This window comes from Amblyomma americanum, chromosome 6, assembly GCF_052857255.1.
Source record: "Amblyomma americanum isolate KBUSLIRL-KWMA chromosome 6, ASM5285725v1, whole genome shotgun sequence".
In the NCBI taxonomy this organism is placed as follows: Eukaryota; Metazoa; Arthropoda; class Arachnida; order Ixodida; family Ixodidae; genus Amblyomma; species Amblyomma americanum.
This window is the reverse complement of record NC_135502.1, coordinates 31,580,276-31,596,468: the sequence shown is the minus strand read 5'-3', so window position 1 is coordinate 31,596,468 and position 16,193 is coordinate 31,580,276. Positions and strand designations below refer to the sequence as shown.

The 16,193-nt window shown below is 45.5% G+C and overlaps 1 protein-coding gene across 5 annotated transcripts in view; it reads left to right on the top strand.

The window, feature by feature from the left end:
* The window catches only part of LOC144136563 (nephrin-like), a 590,467-nt gene that overhangs the window by 501,200 nt on the left and 73,074 nt on the right, over positions 1–16,193 (top strand). For all 5 annotated transcript variants that reach the window (XM_077668967.1, XM_077668964.1, XM_077668965.1 and 2 more), the window contains 3 exons: positions 1,382–1,717; positions 3,176–3,292; positions 8,941–9,144. In XM_077668967.1, coding sequence (XP_077525093.1) covers positions 1,382–1,717; positions 3,176–3,292; positions 8,941–9,144 — 657 coding nt within the window. The remainder of the gene's footprint in view (positions 1–1,381; positions 1,718–3,175; positions 3,293–8,940; positions 9,145–16,193) is intronic.

Sequence of the window (16,193 nt, the reverse complement as noted above, 5' to 3'; positions counted from 1 at the left end):
TTCGAAGCTACCTGTTGCGAGTAACAAGGGGACATTCGATTGTGCAAGAAAGATCGACAAACATCACTAACACCTACACATGTTGATTCTGATGTGACGGTGTAGTGTCGCCGCCGTATCAGAAAGGGAAAAAAATCATCATGCACGCAGAGTCAGCCCGGTGTCAAACTTGTAAAAATCACACTTATCCACTTTCCGGTGTCACGAAGTACCTTTGAGCATGAGGAATTAGGATCAGATGTGATCAATGTATGGCCGCCATTCCTCTCATTGCAGTAACTAGTATAACGTACTATTAGGCGCCTCAAAAGAAACTTGACGTCGCCGCCGACCCTAGGGCGCTTTGAGCGTGGTATGAAAATCACGTAGCGTTAGGCACAAAAGAGCGATGGAAGCCCTACTCTTTCAAGCCACAACTGTATATTTTTTTAGTACCGCATCCATGTCATTCGTTTTCAAAATGAGCTCTGAGCACCTGCTGTGGGCCGTAGGTTAAAGTTAGCACGATAGCACACCTCTTTACTGCATCAAGGTCAAAACGCTTGCTCTTTGAAGTGCTACAGAAATGTTCACATAACCTGCGCTGACACCTGCTTGATCAAAACTGGTCCTTAACAAAACTTTTTCAACCGCGCACTAAGCGGATTCTTGGGGCTATGCAGCAGTCATAGAAATTACAGCATAGCTTCTCAATGTAGCTTGCGCGTATGTCTGCAAGCCATTCCCAAGAAGCATGTTTTTATGTTAGCGTCCAAAATGTCACATTCGTACCGCGAATAGAGATCGCATTTGTAATTAGCAGGTCGTAAGATCATAGCTTGAGCACTAAAAACAATCGACAGAAGGGAAAACTAAAGCAAGAAATAAAGGATGTTTATGAACGCCAGCATTTAAAGAGTCAATTTCTTGTCCCAATTTAGAGCTCTAATCCGTCGTCTTTCACATTCACGTGGAATGTCGTATTTTTGTACTATATTACGGATCAACATATAATTATATTCATCGCTTAGTCCAAATCTACCCACTGTTCACTCTGTCGCCTACTGCTGCGGGCACATTTTACATCAGGCACACATGCAGAACGAAAGCATCAAAGCATCGATCTTGAAAACACGGTTTGAAGGGACAAACAGGTGATCGCGTCATTGAACTTAATAGTAGTCAGCTTTAGATGACGCATGTCATCCGTGATTACTCTTCTTCACAAGCTGTTTGTTTTTTCGTAACCATCTTTCGAGTCCTTCGATTCTTTATTTGGCTCTGAAGCATTTGGAGGTGCGTTTCCAACGTGCATGTGTTGTGAACTGCCAGCCGTTTAAAACTTTAATTGGAAGGAACCAACTTCGTCACGTTAACACCTCCCCCTCTCTCCCCGCTGCAGAGTATCCGGAGCGCAGCGCGCTGGTGGGCGGTTCGGCGTCGCTGCCCTGCAACATCACGCCGCCCACCCTGGACGACGCCGTGGCGCTGGTGCTCTGGTACCGGGGCGACTCCGGCACGCCCATCTTCAGCCTGGACGCGCGCAACTCTCCGCCGGACACCGAGCGCACGTTCGTCGACGACTCGCTCGGCTCGCGCGCCTTCTTCAACCGGTCGGGCGCCATGGCCACGCTGCAGCTGCAGCCCGTGCGGGACGTGGACGACGGGGAGTACCGCTGCCGCGTCGACTACAAGCGCTCGCGCACCCAGAACAGGATCGTGCGGCTTAACGTCATCGGTGAGTCGATGCAGCCTCACATTCACTTCACTTTTATGACCGGGAAATCAAGGAGTAACGGTGGCCGCAGCTAGCAAAGTACAGGGTTAATTGGAGAAAGAGATATGGGAGAGGCCTTTGCCCTGCAGTGGACGTATTCAAGCTGATGATGATGATGGTGAGCTGTTACACAAATGTATTTTTGCTTACAGGGGTTTAATAACGTCCCAAAGTGACTGAGGCTTTCAGGGACATCGTAGTGAAGGGCTCCAGAAATTTCGACCACCTGGGGCTCTTTAACGTGCACTGACATCGCACTGTACACGGAGCTCTAGAATTTTGCCTACATCGAAATGCGACTGCCGCGGCCCGGATCGAACCCACGTCTTTCGGGTCAGCAGCCGAGCGGCATAACCACTAAGCCACCGTGGCGGCTGAAATGTGTTTTCATTGCCGCACACAGCTATACTTCTTTGCAGATTAAACACTTAAGTATTTTATGTGAGACGTAATTGCGAACCATTCCTCCTCTCCCCTGCCACGTCGGTGCATTTTTTTTTTGTTAGAGTAGTGCAGCCTGCTACGGACCTCAACATTAGGCAGTGTCTGTGCCAGCTTCGGAAAATAAATGATTCGATGTGGACTATGTACCTTTTGTATGATTCCTTTTCACTAGTGGCGTTGAAAGGAATGGCCCTACGAGCTGAAAACAAAGAGCTGCGACTCATGTTCTATTAAAGATATCGGCACATGGACTAAACGGGGTTTTCCTATGAGGAGAATGTCATGTAAAATTTTATTTGCTTTATGTACGATGCAAGCAGTCAGGAATCAGGTACCATTCCTCACCTGCTCCAATAAGGCGTTTTATTCGCCTTCCACTTGCCGGACTGCGTCATTCAAACTGTTTTACCTCGGCAGCTATAATAGAGCAGCTTCAGTGTTACAAGTCAGGTTGTCGTCGCGATTAACATCCCACAAATTCTTGCTCCCTACTGCTGCTCATCGTTACCATATCCGCATTACCATCATCAGCTTAACTACAGCCCCTGCATAATAAATGCCTCTTCAACTGACCTACAGATAACATTTAATGCGCCAGCTGTGGCACCTCTACCCCGGCAACCTTCGTAATCTTGTCCGCCCACCTCACTCTTTCTTAGTTCTAGCATCGTTTGCCTTCGCTTAGGCTTTCACCAATCATCTGCTCTCCTAATTACATACAGCACCCACAGCCAATTTTGTCATCTTGAAATCAGGTACTCAGGTTACCTGAAATCTTAGGAACAGCGTTGCAAACCAGCATCCTGCCAGGAGGCGTATGGCCTGTAGTCGGTTTCCAGCACGTGGCAAAAAAAAAAAAATAGGAGAAAGGAAAATAGGAGGGGAGAGGGTGAGAAAAGCTACTCGTTATTTATTAAATGTAAGCAAAACAGTTGATTCAACACTACATTGTTTGGATATTTTTGTCCTTTACAGTGCCTCCAACTGAAGTTGTGATAACGAATCGGACCGGTGAACCTCTACGGAACCGACCAATCATCGGGCCATTCAACGAAGGCTCACCGCTCACGCTAGTTTGCAAGGCCCTCGGAGGTAAGTTTGGAGCTTAGCTAGTTGGCGCGTGCTTACGTTTCCAAAACCCGGCCAGAACCTGCACAATATAAGGTAAAGGCATGCATGGGCGCTGAATAGTTAGTCTTCTTATTTTATGCGCACCAGTAAAACTAAAATCAACGAATTCTGCAAAGCAACCGAAAAGTTACTTATAAAGAGAACAGTGTTCAAAACGTATCTCTACAAATACCACGCCAGCACCTGCAATGCGGTAACCGTCACACAAGCATCCGAAAACCCTGGGAAAGCAGAACACACTTAAAATGATTACAGGTGGTTTGCTCTTGGTTTGAGATTCTAGGCTCTAACCGCTCTTGCCACTTCCAACCCCATTTCTTGTGTCTGTTGCAGCAGTATCTGCCAAGGCTCTCCAGAAAGCTTTTTTATCCTCTCACCCCGCTCCCCTCACTTATTTCATTGTCACGTGTGAAGAGCCACCACTGTTTTTTGTTGTCGATGTTTTCAATTTTCATCTATCGTTCTATTTCTCGCTTTTTCGCTTCCTGTTCGCTGTGGATTCTGTTTCCCAAACCATCAGTTTACGTTCGGAGTGTGTGATGCATCTTTGTGACTCTCAGATATTCGGATGACTGCAGCATAGCTGTCGGCAGTGTTGCAAACAAAACAGACACCAATACCCTCCTTTTTTTGTACAGTTTGTTGTCTACTCTCTACTTACACTTTGATCAGCGCAAAGTAAGCATAAATGGTGAGCCAGCGTTTGCATTGCGGAGTTTTCGCTTCCCGTCCCTGCGCTGGTTTTCACAAGTTACCCATCTGTAATCTCGCATCCTTGAAAGAATAAAATTTCGGAAATGTCGTTTAATGACACGCAGTTCTGCAATTAAAAGGGTGCTTATATATTAGCGTAGAAAAAATAGTGAAGCCCTGAGTACGCACTAAACCGTCTATCCATCAATGAGGTTAAAAAAAAAAAAACACTGGAAACAACAGTACGAATTACGCCGGTGTTTTTTTCGTCTCCGATGGCAGATTTGCTAAAAAGAAAGTGGGATCTTGATGATAAAGTGAGGATTAGCAAAACAAGAGTGCCTTTTCTTAGCTTTAACGAGCATCAACATAAAACAATTCTGTGAATAACATGTCAATCTTCCCTCTTAACAATCAAGAGAAAACAATCGTAACTTGCTCTAAAATGCAGGACATAGAAAACAGATTTGTAATGAATACAGGGCACGACGCTAAGGTTCAATGTCTAACAAATTAAAGAAATAGCCGCTTCAGCTGCCTAATTAATGGAACAGATTTACGGTCTGCATAAACTAACCAAGTAAACAGAACTGTCTACTTTGAGAGTGAGCAGAACAGTCAATAAACAATTCCTTCTAGCCGTGCTTTTCAGGATTGTTTTACCAGGAAGTTCTCCATTTGAAAGGTAATCGCAGTTAGTTTCAAGAAAAACAGAATTGACCAAGCTTGCGATCACGTAAATCACGTCCGGTATTTCGTCCACTACTTCCCATGCTTGATCTTCACCGTGAAAAGCAATAAAACGCAAACTGTTCTGGGTGTTTTTCGCCACCAGGTTCGTTAAGTACACATCGCAGGCCTTTGTGCCAACTTTGCCCTGTCGTCACTCACAACAACGTTTAGACACGAATGATGTCAACTGAGAACTTTCTATACGACTACCTTGAACGGCATAGGAGTAACCTCACTAACGAAAATAAAATGAACAACGATATTTTCTTTTCTGTGCGACCGGGAACAAGAGTGTTTTTTTTTTTATAACTGCAAGCAGTTAAAATGAATTTGCAGGCAAATGCAGTCACTACACTACAAATAAAATTGACTACTGGCTCAACAAATCCGCTTACTTTCATAAATAGTTCACCGGCGTCTATCCACCTAGAATGGTGGTATATGAAATCATTAGCCGGGATAACAATTTTAAGCAAACATAAATAAATGCCCAAACTGTCACCTGCCTTGGTACTGCTGCTTAGTTGGCATCTTGTACGTGTGTACCAACTAACCAGGTCCTGGCGAAATTCCTTGATTTTTTTAGAGACATGTTCAGCTATATTGCTAGAATAGTGTATTTGTCGCATGCATGCAGTGTGACTGTGTGTTGACATATTGGCCTTAAGATTCGAACCAATTAAATGCAATTTTTTTGTGCGTCTAAAACTATAGAACATAGCAAGCTCGAATGTCTGCTTTTAATTTTAAAAGCAGTAGAAATAACAGAAAGGCTAAAACAGAACACAAAGTATCAGGCGTGTTCTAAGGCATGATCCAGTCACAGTAAGAAGAACGAAAGGGTGTTTGCAAAAATGTACCACGTTCCATGGTAATTCCAGCTTACTCATCACCGGTAACGTGGTTGACAAACAGGTTCCCCTACCTTCTCCCGAGGAAAAAAATGCTCGTCAAAGCGCCTGTCACACGTTATTGTGTTTTATTTTTTTTCAGGCATTATTGCGACTCCATAACGAGCGCATAATATCAACATTATGCAATGCGTTGGTCTCTAGCTCGGATAACGCTTATGTTAGAGGCATATGTGAGTACCGGGGAATATGATTGATCACCCGAACTTCTGACGTTGGTCCCGGGAATATAAGTCTCCGATGCTCGAAGAAAGAGGGGGGGGGGGGGGGGGCGGGGGGGTTACTTACACGTTGCATCGTCACCATGTCATGAAGTTTAGCCGGTAACCCGCGACAGTGATCGGTATCGCAGCCGTTGCTCATCCGCTTCCGGCAGCGTAGAAAAGTTCAGTGTGCGAGGCATGCAAATTGATAGACACGTATAATGCCACGAGTTTGGAAGGGCACCTGCATTTTTTTTTTCTGTCCAGTTTTGAAACACGCTCCGCGTTGGAAGCCCGCTCGCAGTACGTATTAAACGTCTGTACGTTCTAAAACTGCACCTTGATAATTATCTCGTCGACTGCCTTTGTTGCATATCACGTGTTTCAAGCTTATGTTTTAGTGCCAGCAACACGTAATTTAATCGAACGCTGAAGGGCACCTAAGAACCGGAAACTACGGACTGCTTTTCCAGACTACTAACTTCTGCCGTGGAAATATCTGGGCTTCATTTTTCTTCCTGGAAGCAAAAAATTAACTTATCAAGTCGGCATCCAGAAGCGCACCGTATTTTTGGCATTTAAAGAGGTCTTTAAATGAAAAAAAAAGTGTTATAAACCTACTGTACTCATCTGTTCGCCCTCATACAAGCCCCATAGCGTTTAAATGACTAGCTGCCTTTACATTGGTTGCGCAGTCACATCAAGTCAGCTCAGCCGCAGTTTCGTCATAGTGAAGAGTTCGCAGTGCCTCAAGATTAATAAAGTGATAGCTTTAAGGGTCCCGTTTTTCCAGAAACTCCGGCGCCGTCCGTGGCTAATAATAATAATCAGTTTTTGGGGAAAGGAAATGGCGCAGTATCTGTCTTATATATCGTTGGACACCTGAACCACGCCGTAAGGGAAGGGATAAAGGAGGGAGTGAAAGAAGAAAGGAAGAAGAGGTGCCGTAGTGGAGGGCTCCGGAATAATTTCGACCACCTGGGGATCTTTGATGTGCACTGACATCGCACAGCACACGGGCGCCTTAGCGTTTTTCCGTGGCTGTTACGAGCGAAAAATGCGAATTTTTCGAAAAGGTGGTTACTGCTAACAAGAAGCGGCGGATTTTGAACGTGGATAAAACATTATAACACTGCTTATTAGAGGGTCGCAACATGGCTCAAGCATCATTAGCACGTGTAAGTAGTATATAAAGGAAATGCATTGCACTGAAAACAAAGTCGAAGTAATTAGTCTGGAATCGATCCCCTGACCATTAAGGTGCGATCCAGACGCGCTACCCATATGCCACACAGGCCCGTTCGTATAGCTTGCTTAAAGCGGAGCCTATCATGTACGTCTTGTGATGTTTCCCATAATAAGCAAACATTGTGCGTTTCGGATTGGGCAAGAGGACCTGCTGCTGGTACCCATTAACGCTATCGCGTTATACCTTGAAAGGCGGAGCTTAAGTGTCCGCCAAACTTTTTAATGGGCCCATTGCCGAAACATGCGATATAAAAACCCGTGCGAAGCAACCTTGCTGTTTTTTCTGAGCTCATGCCGTAGGTGTTACCACAATCACCTGTTATATCAATTTAACTAAGCTTCAGCAATGCGACAAGCAGGTCTGGCTGGTACAGCATCGTAACTGCACATTGAAGTTACAAGGCAGGCTTGTTGAAGAGATGAAACAAAATCACTCGGATTATTATCTTTATTGTTATGGTCGCCAATTAATAACATTTAGTGCATCCCACGTGATGATCGCATAAATAGAAGAAAGAACAGCAAGACAACGCCATCACAACACAAAAAGAACAAAATGGCGGGAGATAGGAGATCGTCTGTACTCTGTTCAGCGTTTCGACTAGAGGGATTGTCTCCGTGTGGGCCAACTGTCTGGATTAAAATGCTCTTCAAGCTTAGTGAAATCTGAAAATGTTTCATGAAATGAAAACATAACATCAAAGCAACAAAAAAAATGTCAGAACGCAGAAATCGGGTCAGTTGTTACTACTGATTGAAATAATCGTTCAGGGCACAATTCAGTTTCATAAAATCACTCTCTTCAATTTTCAACTCTGGCAGCTCCGTAAACTGTGTCGCGAGATTACCAGATAGCTTTCATCGCGTGCAGGTCTTTGAAAGAAAATTAACAATGAAAAGAAAATAACCCATTTAAAGAAAATGACAAACAGAATAAATGCATTACGCCAGCTAACCGGAAGGGGAAGGAGAGCAATCACACGCAACCAAACACTCAAGAACACTCAAGAGAGGGTTCACCAGAGGACGCTGTCCGAAGAGGAAAAGGTACCCGCAGGTGACACAGGTGTCCCGGTGACGACCGTTACGCGCAGGCGACCAGTCGCCGCAACAGGGACAAGGATGGTCGCTCGAGCCGCACACGTCAATGACCGGCGCTGGCAGATGGCGCCGATTGGCAGCCAAGATATACCCGGAACGGGACCGTGCCAGTTGGACATGGGTGTCAACCTACACGGAAGCGCTGGAACAGGGCCGGCACGAAGAACCAAAGACTCCCGTTCCCACGGGAAGCAGCAATCCAGGCGCGGGAGGCCCACGGCAGCACGGATCCGCACCCGACGGCTGCCACCTCCACGATCGAACTTGCGCGTCTCCCAATCGGTTCTGTTCCTCCATCGGCTCTGTTCTTCCACACGTTGGTAGCACCGCCCGTTAGCAAAGCGTTGCACGTGCTTCGCTCCCACTTCGACTTCACTCCGAATCGCGCGCATCTGCCACACTCATTGTTCAGGTGGTGACACGCGACTGTGATGCTCGGCTCGGACACTTATTGGCAACACAAACCCCGATCATTGCGCCCATGACACACGGTTATATAGTGGAAGGCAAGAATAATTTCTTGCGGGCATATGTCTGGCCGCGCAAACACGAATCGCTGTTAATAAGACGCTCAGATGTCTTGCTAGGCGAAAGCAGGAATATGTTACAAACATGCAAACTCAGTGTGACGCAGCTTGTTGAAAAAAGGCGCGGTTTTGCTTATGATGTCCTCTGACGACACCACATCGAAAATGATACCGTGAGTATCGTTTCTTCGCAGGTCGGCCTCCCCCGCAGGTCACGTGGTGGCTGGGCGGCGAGATGGTGGACGATTCGTACTCGCCCGCTGGCGAAGGTGTTGTGCGCAACGACCTCGTCATCGGCAAGCTGCAGCGTTCGGACCTGATGGCCACGTACCGCTGCCAAGCGACCAACAACAACAACACCGTGCCCGTGTCCACGTCGGTCTCACTGGACCTCAATCGTGAGCAGAGATTTCTTCCTTATTTGCATGAGCGCATCGCTGCATTACTCATTAACTTCTTCTTAACCTCATATGAAATGATTAACTTCTGGTTTTGAAACATCATCGAGAAAAAAATGTGGTCGCTACAAGACACTGCCGTTTTCACTCAAGTTTAAGAAATAACGATGATAAAAATAGCATCCGATGGTTGCAGTCTCTTAAGGTTATGGGAGAAAAGATGGGGGGGGGGGGGGGGGGGGGCTTAACAAAAAAAACAGAAAGAGTAAAGCCGACGCTGAGATATTGCTGTTGTTATTATTCGTGTTACATTGGCTGATAATTTCTGACTGCGCCACGTTTCATTTGATTTAGTAAAAAAAACATATATCAACGCATCGAGTTGAAACAACTCGCTCCTTGGGTGTTAGGCTGGCGAGAAATTTAGGTAGAATGAAACAGGCTTTTATTCAGTTCAATAACTTTTATTCCATATAACCCTACTTAAATGTGCAGGAGAACACCTATTTTAACAAAATATTTTAAAAAGCAATTAATCATTAACATCTACCGAAACATAGCCATACGGCTACAAAGGAGAGGTGCACTCAGATAAGGGCTGTTTTTTCTTCAACAACAAAGATCCTGTTAAAGCTAGATAGCTGTCTTTCATAGCTGTATGGCAGGAATTTGGTGGATGTTCTTTAATAATTACTCTCTTCTTTCAAATAATTTTGAATGTGAATGTTTAAATGCTTCAAAATGTCTTTAAACCTCTCCGGGAATGTAACACTCACGACGGGGAAGCCAATGGACACCGTGCAGCCTCAGACTTGTTTTCCCTGGTCACATTGTGACGCACGTGAAAATCGAAGGCCTCCTACATTGTTCCAGTGCGGAAGGCAGATTCACATAGACGATGCAATAAAGCCTACAGCTAACCGGCTCCTCATTTGCTCATAATCTCTTTAACAGACATTTGGCTATTGCCAATGGTGTTTGACTTGCGCCCGAACATCGCCTTGATCAGAGTTCAAAGAGCAACGCCACGCCTCACATGAAAGTCCAAGTCTCTCAGGCACAGTAACGGCGTTGCCCAGCACTGAATATGCAGAAAACCCAAATTCGCATGTGTGCAATGCTTTCTTTCTTTTCTGATGACGACTTAAGAAACCCCCCGCCCCTAAAGAAGGTAGCAACTTTTTTAGTGAGCAGCAGCCTTTGTTACGAAATATTATAACCAAATGTCAAGGAATAGAAGCGTAGCACGATACAAGCAACTCTGTGTGGAAAGCATATGAGCAAAAATTTTCCTGCCGCGAAATCACTGCGCCTGTCTCCTCCAAGCTGGACACAGACAAGCCCGCGAATGCCAGTTAATCTGATTGGTAGCCATCCAGCCATGCTAGTTTGATAACGGATTAGTAGCGCCTCATTCATGGGCGCTCATTTCAGCAGTGTGTTACAAAACTCCTCATAACGTGCACCGCAATAACCTTGTTTAGATAAGATGTCCGGGCTCAGAGCGTTGCTTTGCTTCCAACACAGGCGCGAACTAATCCATTGCAAGTTACTCTCAGACACCATGCCGTTACACATTTTTTCTCTGCGCTTTCTTCGTGAATTAATAAACCCGTAAAGAAACGCGTGGCTCTGAGTCCGAGGGGTGCATCGTACTGGAAGAGATGTTCACAAGAAGCGAATTAATGAGGGCCAAAGGACGTTTCGTAACACGCGACACATCTTGCGCTCATAATAGCCTTATCCTTCGTCGCCTGACTCTGTGATTGCGCCACGTTTAAACAACCAAACCGAAAAAAAAAATCTTCGGAAGCGTACCCAAAGTACGAGACATTGTTTTGTTGTTTTCTCGTTAAGGCCGATTTCCTGTAGTATTGTGGTAATTTTCTTTAGTATTTTTTTGTAGTCTGTAGTTCTGTCGTACTTTTTTGTTGTAAGTACAGACATTTCTGTTGTTACTACAAAAATTTGTTACTACAAGTTCATGGCCAAGAATGCTACAAAAAGATCTATTCTGACGACAGAATATTTTCTCTAATGTTTTGCGACTGGTAATGGCAGCGAAAAATGGCAGGATTAGCCTTTTTATATATTTACTTGTCCTACTGTAGGCTTCACATGGTTGATGGTGGTGGCTCATGTACTGCTTTTTATGGCTTCGCTCGTGTATCGCCGTCGCCAAATAGACGCCGGGAGTGGTGCCGCCCGAGTTCTACTAGGAAGGCGATCGGCATAGACTGAGCTCGGGCTCGACTTTGGCGCCGCGGAACTTCCATTTTAACTTGCATTCATCTGGAGGAGCAAACCTGAATTCTGTGTTCTTTTGGGACCCCACACTACTGTTTGTCACTTATGCTTACGGAAAAAATGGCGTCGACCGCTTCCTGGGAGCTCCCAACAGCAGGCCATGGACGGAGGACCACAAAGCGACCACTTGGTCTGAGGCTTGGCACAGTTTTGATGATAAAACTTTACTACTGTTATTTCACAGCGCAGTTCTCGCGTGGAGCTGTGGTTAAGCCACTGCCCATGTGTTTTTGTATACAACCACCTTTGTCTGCCCACATCATTACTCATATTGAACCCTTTTCTGTCCCTCGTTCTCTCAAAGTAAAAAGCGGCAGGAGTGAGAAAACAGCTACTGAGAGCTTGCTTGGTTGCTTAGCCTTTAATAAACCTTGTGCCACTGAAAAATATCTCGCGTCTGCTTCCGACTGTTGCTTGTCTTCTGTTTTCTGTCTGCCGTCTCGCCAACTGCCGCCTACATTTTTGTCTCAAATTTCTGCAGCACCCGTTTATTTAAATGCTACATCAAGTTGCTTGAACGTAACTGTCAGACGTGCTTCGTTATTTTGTAGCGCTGCTATTAACCTAGCAAGTTGTTTGCTGTAAGTTGTTGTTCGTGATACCAAACCCTACCGTTCAAGCACAGTTAAACAAAAGCAATAAAATTTGCCGCACAGCCAGCATTAGCCTGACCACAATTGCACACTAGTAAAATCTACACATGTGGCGAATTTCGCAGGCTTAGAAATAGAAGAACCATCGTTCAGCTGATTCATCTTGCAGTTCTGGCAAAGCTGGCAAGCTTAACATGTTACCGGAGGGGCTTTTTTTTGTTTTCGCAAATTTCTTTAAAATATGGCGGAACGCCACGCGGTAGAAGTTTTTGCACCTGAGTACGTCATGGCCCGCGCACATAACGTGATGCCAAGACGACCCATAAGACTCACATAGCCCACATAGTGCATACCAGCCTGAATCAGGTTACTATAGATAGCATAGCTTCAATGGCTAGCACTGTCATTGGGCAAACAGCAAGGGTTTACCGAATTTATTGTTCAAAGACTATTAATCTCGGATCCGTTGTCTGTGTTGGGCGCCTTTCACAATGTTGTAAACTTTGAAAAATATGTATCATGCGGATGTTAAAGGAAAAAGTGCTGTATTGCAATAAAATGTAAGACAAGCGAACTAAACGCTATGTTGTTAAATTCGCTCTTCTAGGCTTATCAAGAGGCCACTGTAAGATAAACGTGATTATTTCGGAGAAAACCATATCGAAAGGGTAGTTAGCTTGCGATAAAAATCACCGCGTTTTAAAGCCTACATTCACGACCCAGGTAAAAGAAGTAGCTCATTCGCCACCTTCTGTTCGATGACGGATGAGGGCAGTGCCTAACGTCGTTTGTTTTGGCAGTTATCAATTGCCATAACAATAAGACAAAGAGTGGTAGACTGTGAAAACTCAAAGAAATGTTTGAAAAAAGTGACGCAGTGCAAAGAATAAGCTGTAAATAAAAAAACGAAGCAAAGCACGACGGATTTTGCCTGTGTTTTTGAGAATGGTAGCCGCCGATTCTAAACTCAGAAGTTGAGTCTAAAATTGTATGAGATTGAGTTTAGTCGTCCAGCAACATGTATAGGAAAGTTTTTAACGTTGCCGCTGTAATCAACGTAGCTCTTCTGTGTTAATGCACTGAGTTCATAGGCTCTCAGTAGTAACTGACCTTTGTTTTCCCAAAGAAGTAGAGCTGTTTCTGGAATACACTCACAGACCAAATAAGATCAGTTAGAACTACCCTAACTTAGACTATATACCGAAACCGTATAAAATAGGTACCTCTTCTAATTTTAATAAGACGCTCATTGTGTTTAGCTAATACAAGTCGAGAACAGGCTACACGTTCAAGCCGACCTACCCAGTCCTGAATGTAACTCTGTTGTCCACTTTTGAGATGTCAAGCACTCTATTGTCATTCAGGCTTCACTCTACTGCGCGAACTATGTTACTTACGCACTAAAACTCATTGCTCGAAAGCGTGGAAGTAATGCGGCGAACTTCAGCACAGTATCGATGTAGTGCACAGCACGGGAACCACAGTTAGTACTCTAAATTTTCCGCTACATCTTTTATCCCAATCGTTTAACAAACTTGTCACGCGTCGTGATGAAACGAGTGGCTTTTTATTGTACTACAGGAATTTGCGTCACAAAGAGCTAAAGCTAATCAAATGAAAATGTACTCGGGGAAATGGGAAACAAATGAGCAAATAGTCAAGCTGATCACAGCCGTCTAGGAAACAGTCGGGACAGTCGGCGATGGCTAAAGCTCACCAAGGGGACAACAACCTGAGAGCAGGCGCGCAACATGGCGGCGGGTAGCCACGACTAAGGCAGCCCTGTAGGTCCCCAGGTCATATCTGCGGCCTGCTCCTCTCCACACACGGATGAGTGAAATGTACTCTGCCGCAGCCATCTACCTCATACTCGCTCTCAGCCGAACCTCTCCATGCGGTCAGACTCCTGGGAGGGGGGGGGGAGGGGGGGGGGCGAGGGGGGGGGGGGGGGCTTAGGCCGGGAGCCGACTGGCCCCGTCAAGGAAACGTCAGCGCCCTGCGTCCGTGGCTTTATTGCGGTATAACAACGCCGGTGGTCCGTAGGAGGTGCGGTACCAACGGCACCGCAGGGAGGAATCCCCCGTTGACGGCAGCTGCGGCAACGTGCACCGCAGCAGGCTTCGCAGTGCAAAGGGCCGCCTGCGGCATGACGGCTGGGCCCAGCAAGCGTGCAAGCGCCTCTATTGTATCCATACTGCCCCAGAGCGACCACTGGCTGCACTTCGCCTGATTACTCTCCTCTGGTTGCCAGGTCGCTCTTATCGACTGCGCCAAAGCTGGCCCCCGGTCCCTCTATGTATACGAAATGCAATATGCGTCTCTGCGCTGAAAGAGTGGAATATGGAATATCACTCCCTTTTTCCACTTCTCCGCATGCTCCCACCCCCAGCCTCCTCAGGCGTGTCCTTGTCGGCTTTATTTTCCCATTTCTGTTAAGAACAGACAGCTCATGCGTCTGCTCAATAGATCCTCTCTCGTGGGTTTCTCTGCCGCCATTCACGACGCGAGTGGTAAGCGTTTATTGCCTAGTCGCTGTTTCTCTAGTTGTTATTCTTTCAAGATGGTCCGTTACAGTTGACGTACTGTTTTCCCGCGGAATGTGGAATGCGCTCGCACTTTGGGACCCCCTTTTGCGTCACGCTGCTGTTGCGGAATGCCACGTGGAACACAACCAGAGCGCACCCGTGCGTTCTGCTGGCGACTGCGAAAATGTCTCCGAGGTATTCTTGAGGCGAATGCCTTCCCGGGAGTCGTAGAGTAAACCGTTGGTGTGGCGTTTGCACGGAGTCCGTTTGCGTAGTCTTTCTCTCGGTCCCCCTTATGTTATACTGCATTTCAAGGGCTGTTTTCAACCTCATAATAGACGGTTCTGTGCGCCTTCTTGCATCACTGCGTTCCAGCAGGTTTGAATCCCATGCCCCATCAAGTTTGCGAGTCGAGCTTTATATTCTAAATTCATTAGAACGATTATATCGCAATAAATTTGAACAAAAAAAGCTTTGTTTTCGTATTTATAAGCAGTCCCTCGCATCAACTTAAATCTTGGTTGTGTTTTCCTTAGTGCAGTAATACTTCGAAACGAGCTTATACAAAGAGAAATAGCGGATTAATTTGCCTAATGAGCAATGGAGTGGGTGAGTCCACGACGTTAATGATGTTGCAAAAGCCTTCATCTTGCGCAGCTTGTGATGTAACAGCGTCTACACCAGTGGCGCTACTCCGTTAATGGCAGCAAGTACAAGTTACTTTGCGATTGAGCTCTCCTTTCCTTTTCTGTTCGTTCTTTAGTGTTTTCGTATTCAGCAACATTACCAAACATGGGGCTAAGGCTTTTGTGCTAACCTTCTTAAAGTAAGATTTCAGAGGCGAAAGAATTAGTTTCAACAATCTGGTGACTCGTATCCTGAAAAAAATTGGAAATGCATGAAATAAATCAGGACGAAGGAAGAGTGTATGTATGACGTCTCGTATTACTCTCCTTTTGCAGGCATTAATATTTTAGCAGTTTGGATTCAAGGGTCAATATCAGCGAATAAAATTTAACTATTTGCTTCCCTTTGCTTTTTGCGCTAGTGATGTTGACGATGATGATGATATCCTCAGGCTTAATGGCACATACCCACGGTGGGGTATTGGCTAGGGTGCATTGCTGATATAAACGCACTCATGGGCGAGGAGTGGAGTAATTGGATAATTTTGTGACCGAGACTCAAATTTGAATTAAAAATGGAGATAAAAATAAAGAGAAAACGAAAATGAAAAAGGAGCCCTGGTGCTTCTTGGCATGACTTTTTTTTCGTTTTAGGCCACATCCAAAGCTACTACACTTAGCTGAAAAGGACTGGTATCCCTTAAGGTAATTGTAGATTCGCATATGAGCAGCCGGAACTAAGTTTTCTACATCTGTGATGCCATTGTGCGGCATGTCCTGCGAGCGTTTAGCATTACACTACTTTTTGGTCTCAAAGACTGCCAAAGTTGCATAATCTCGAGGTATTATCTTTTGAGTTCGCACGAGTACACTGTGCGCATTTCTACCAAAAGAAAGATAGAAAGCTTTAACATCAGGAAGGGAGCACAGATCGGCCTGAGGAACGTGCCTCGGACCTGCTGCTTCCCACTGAGGGAAAAAAGGGGAGATAGAATGAG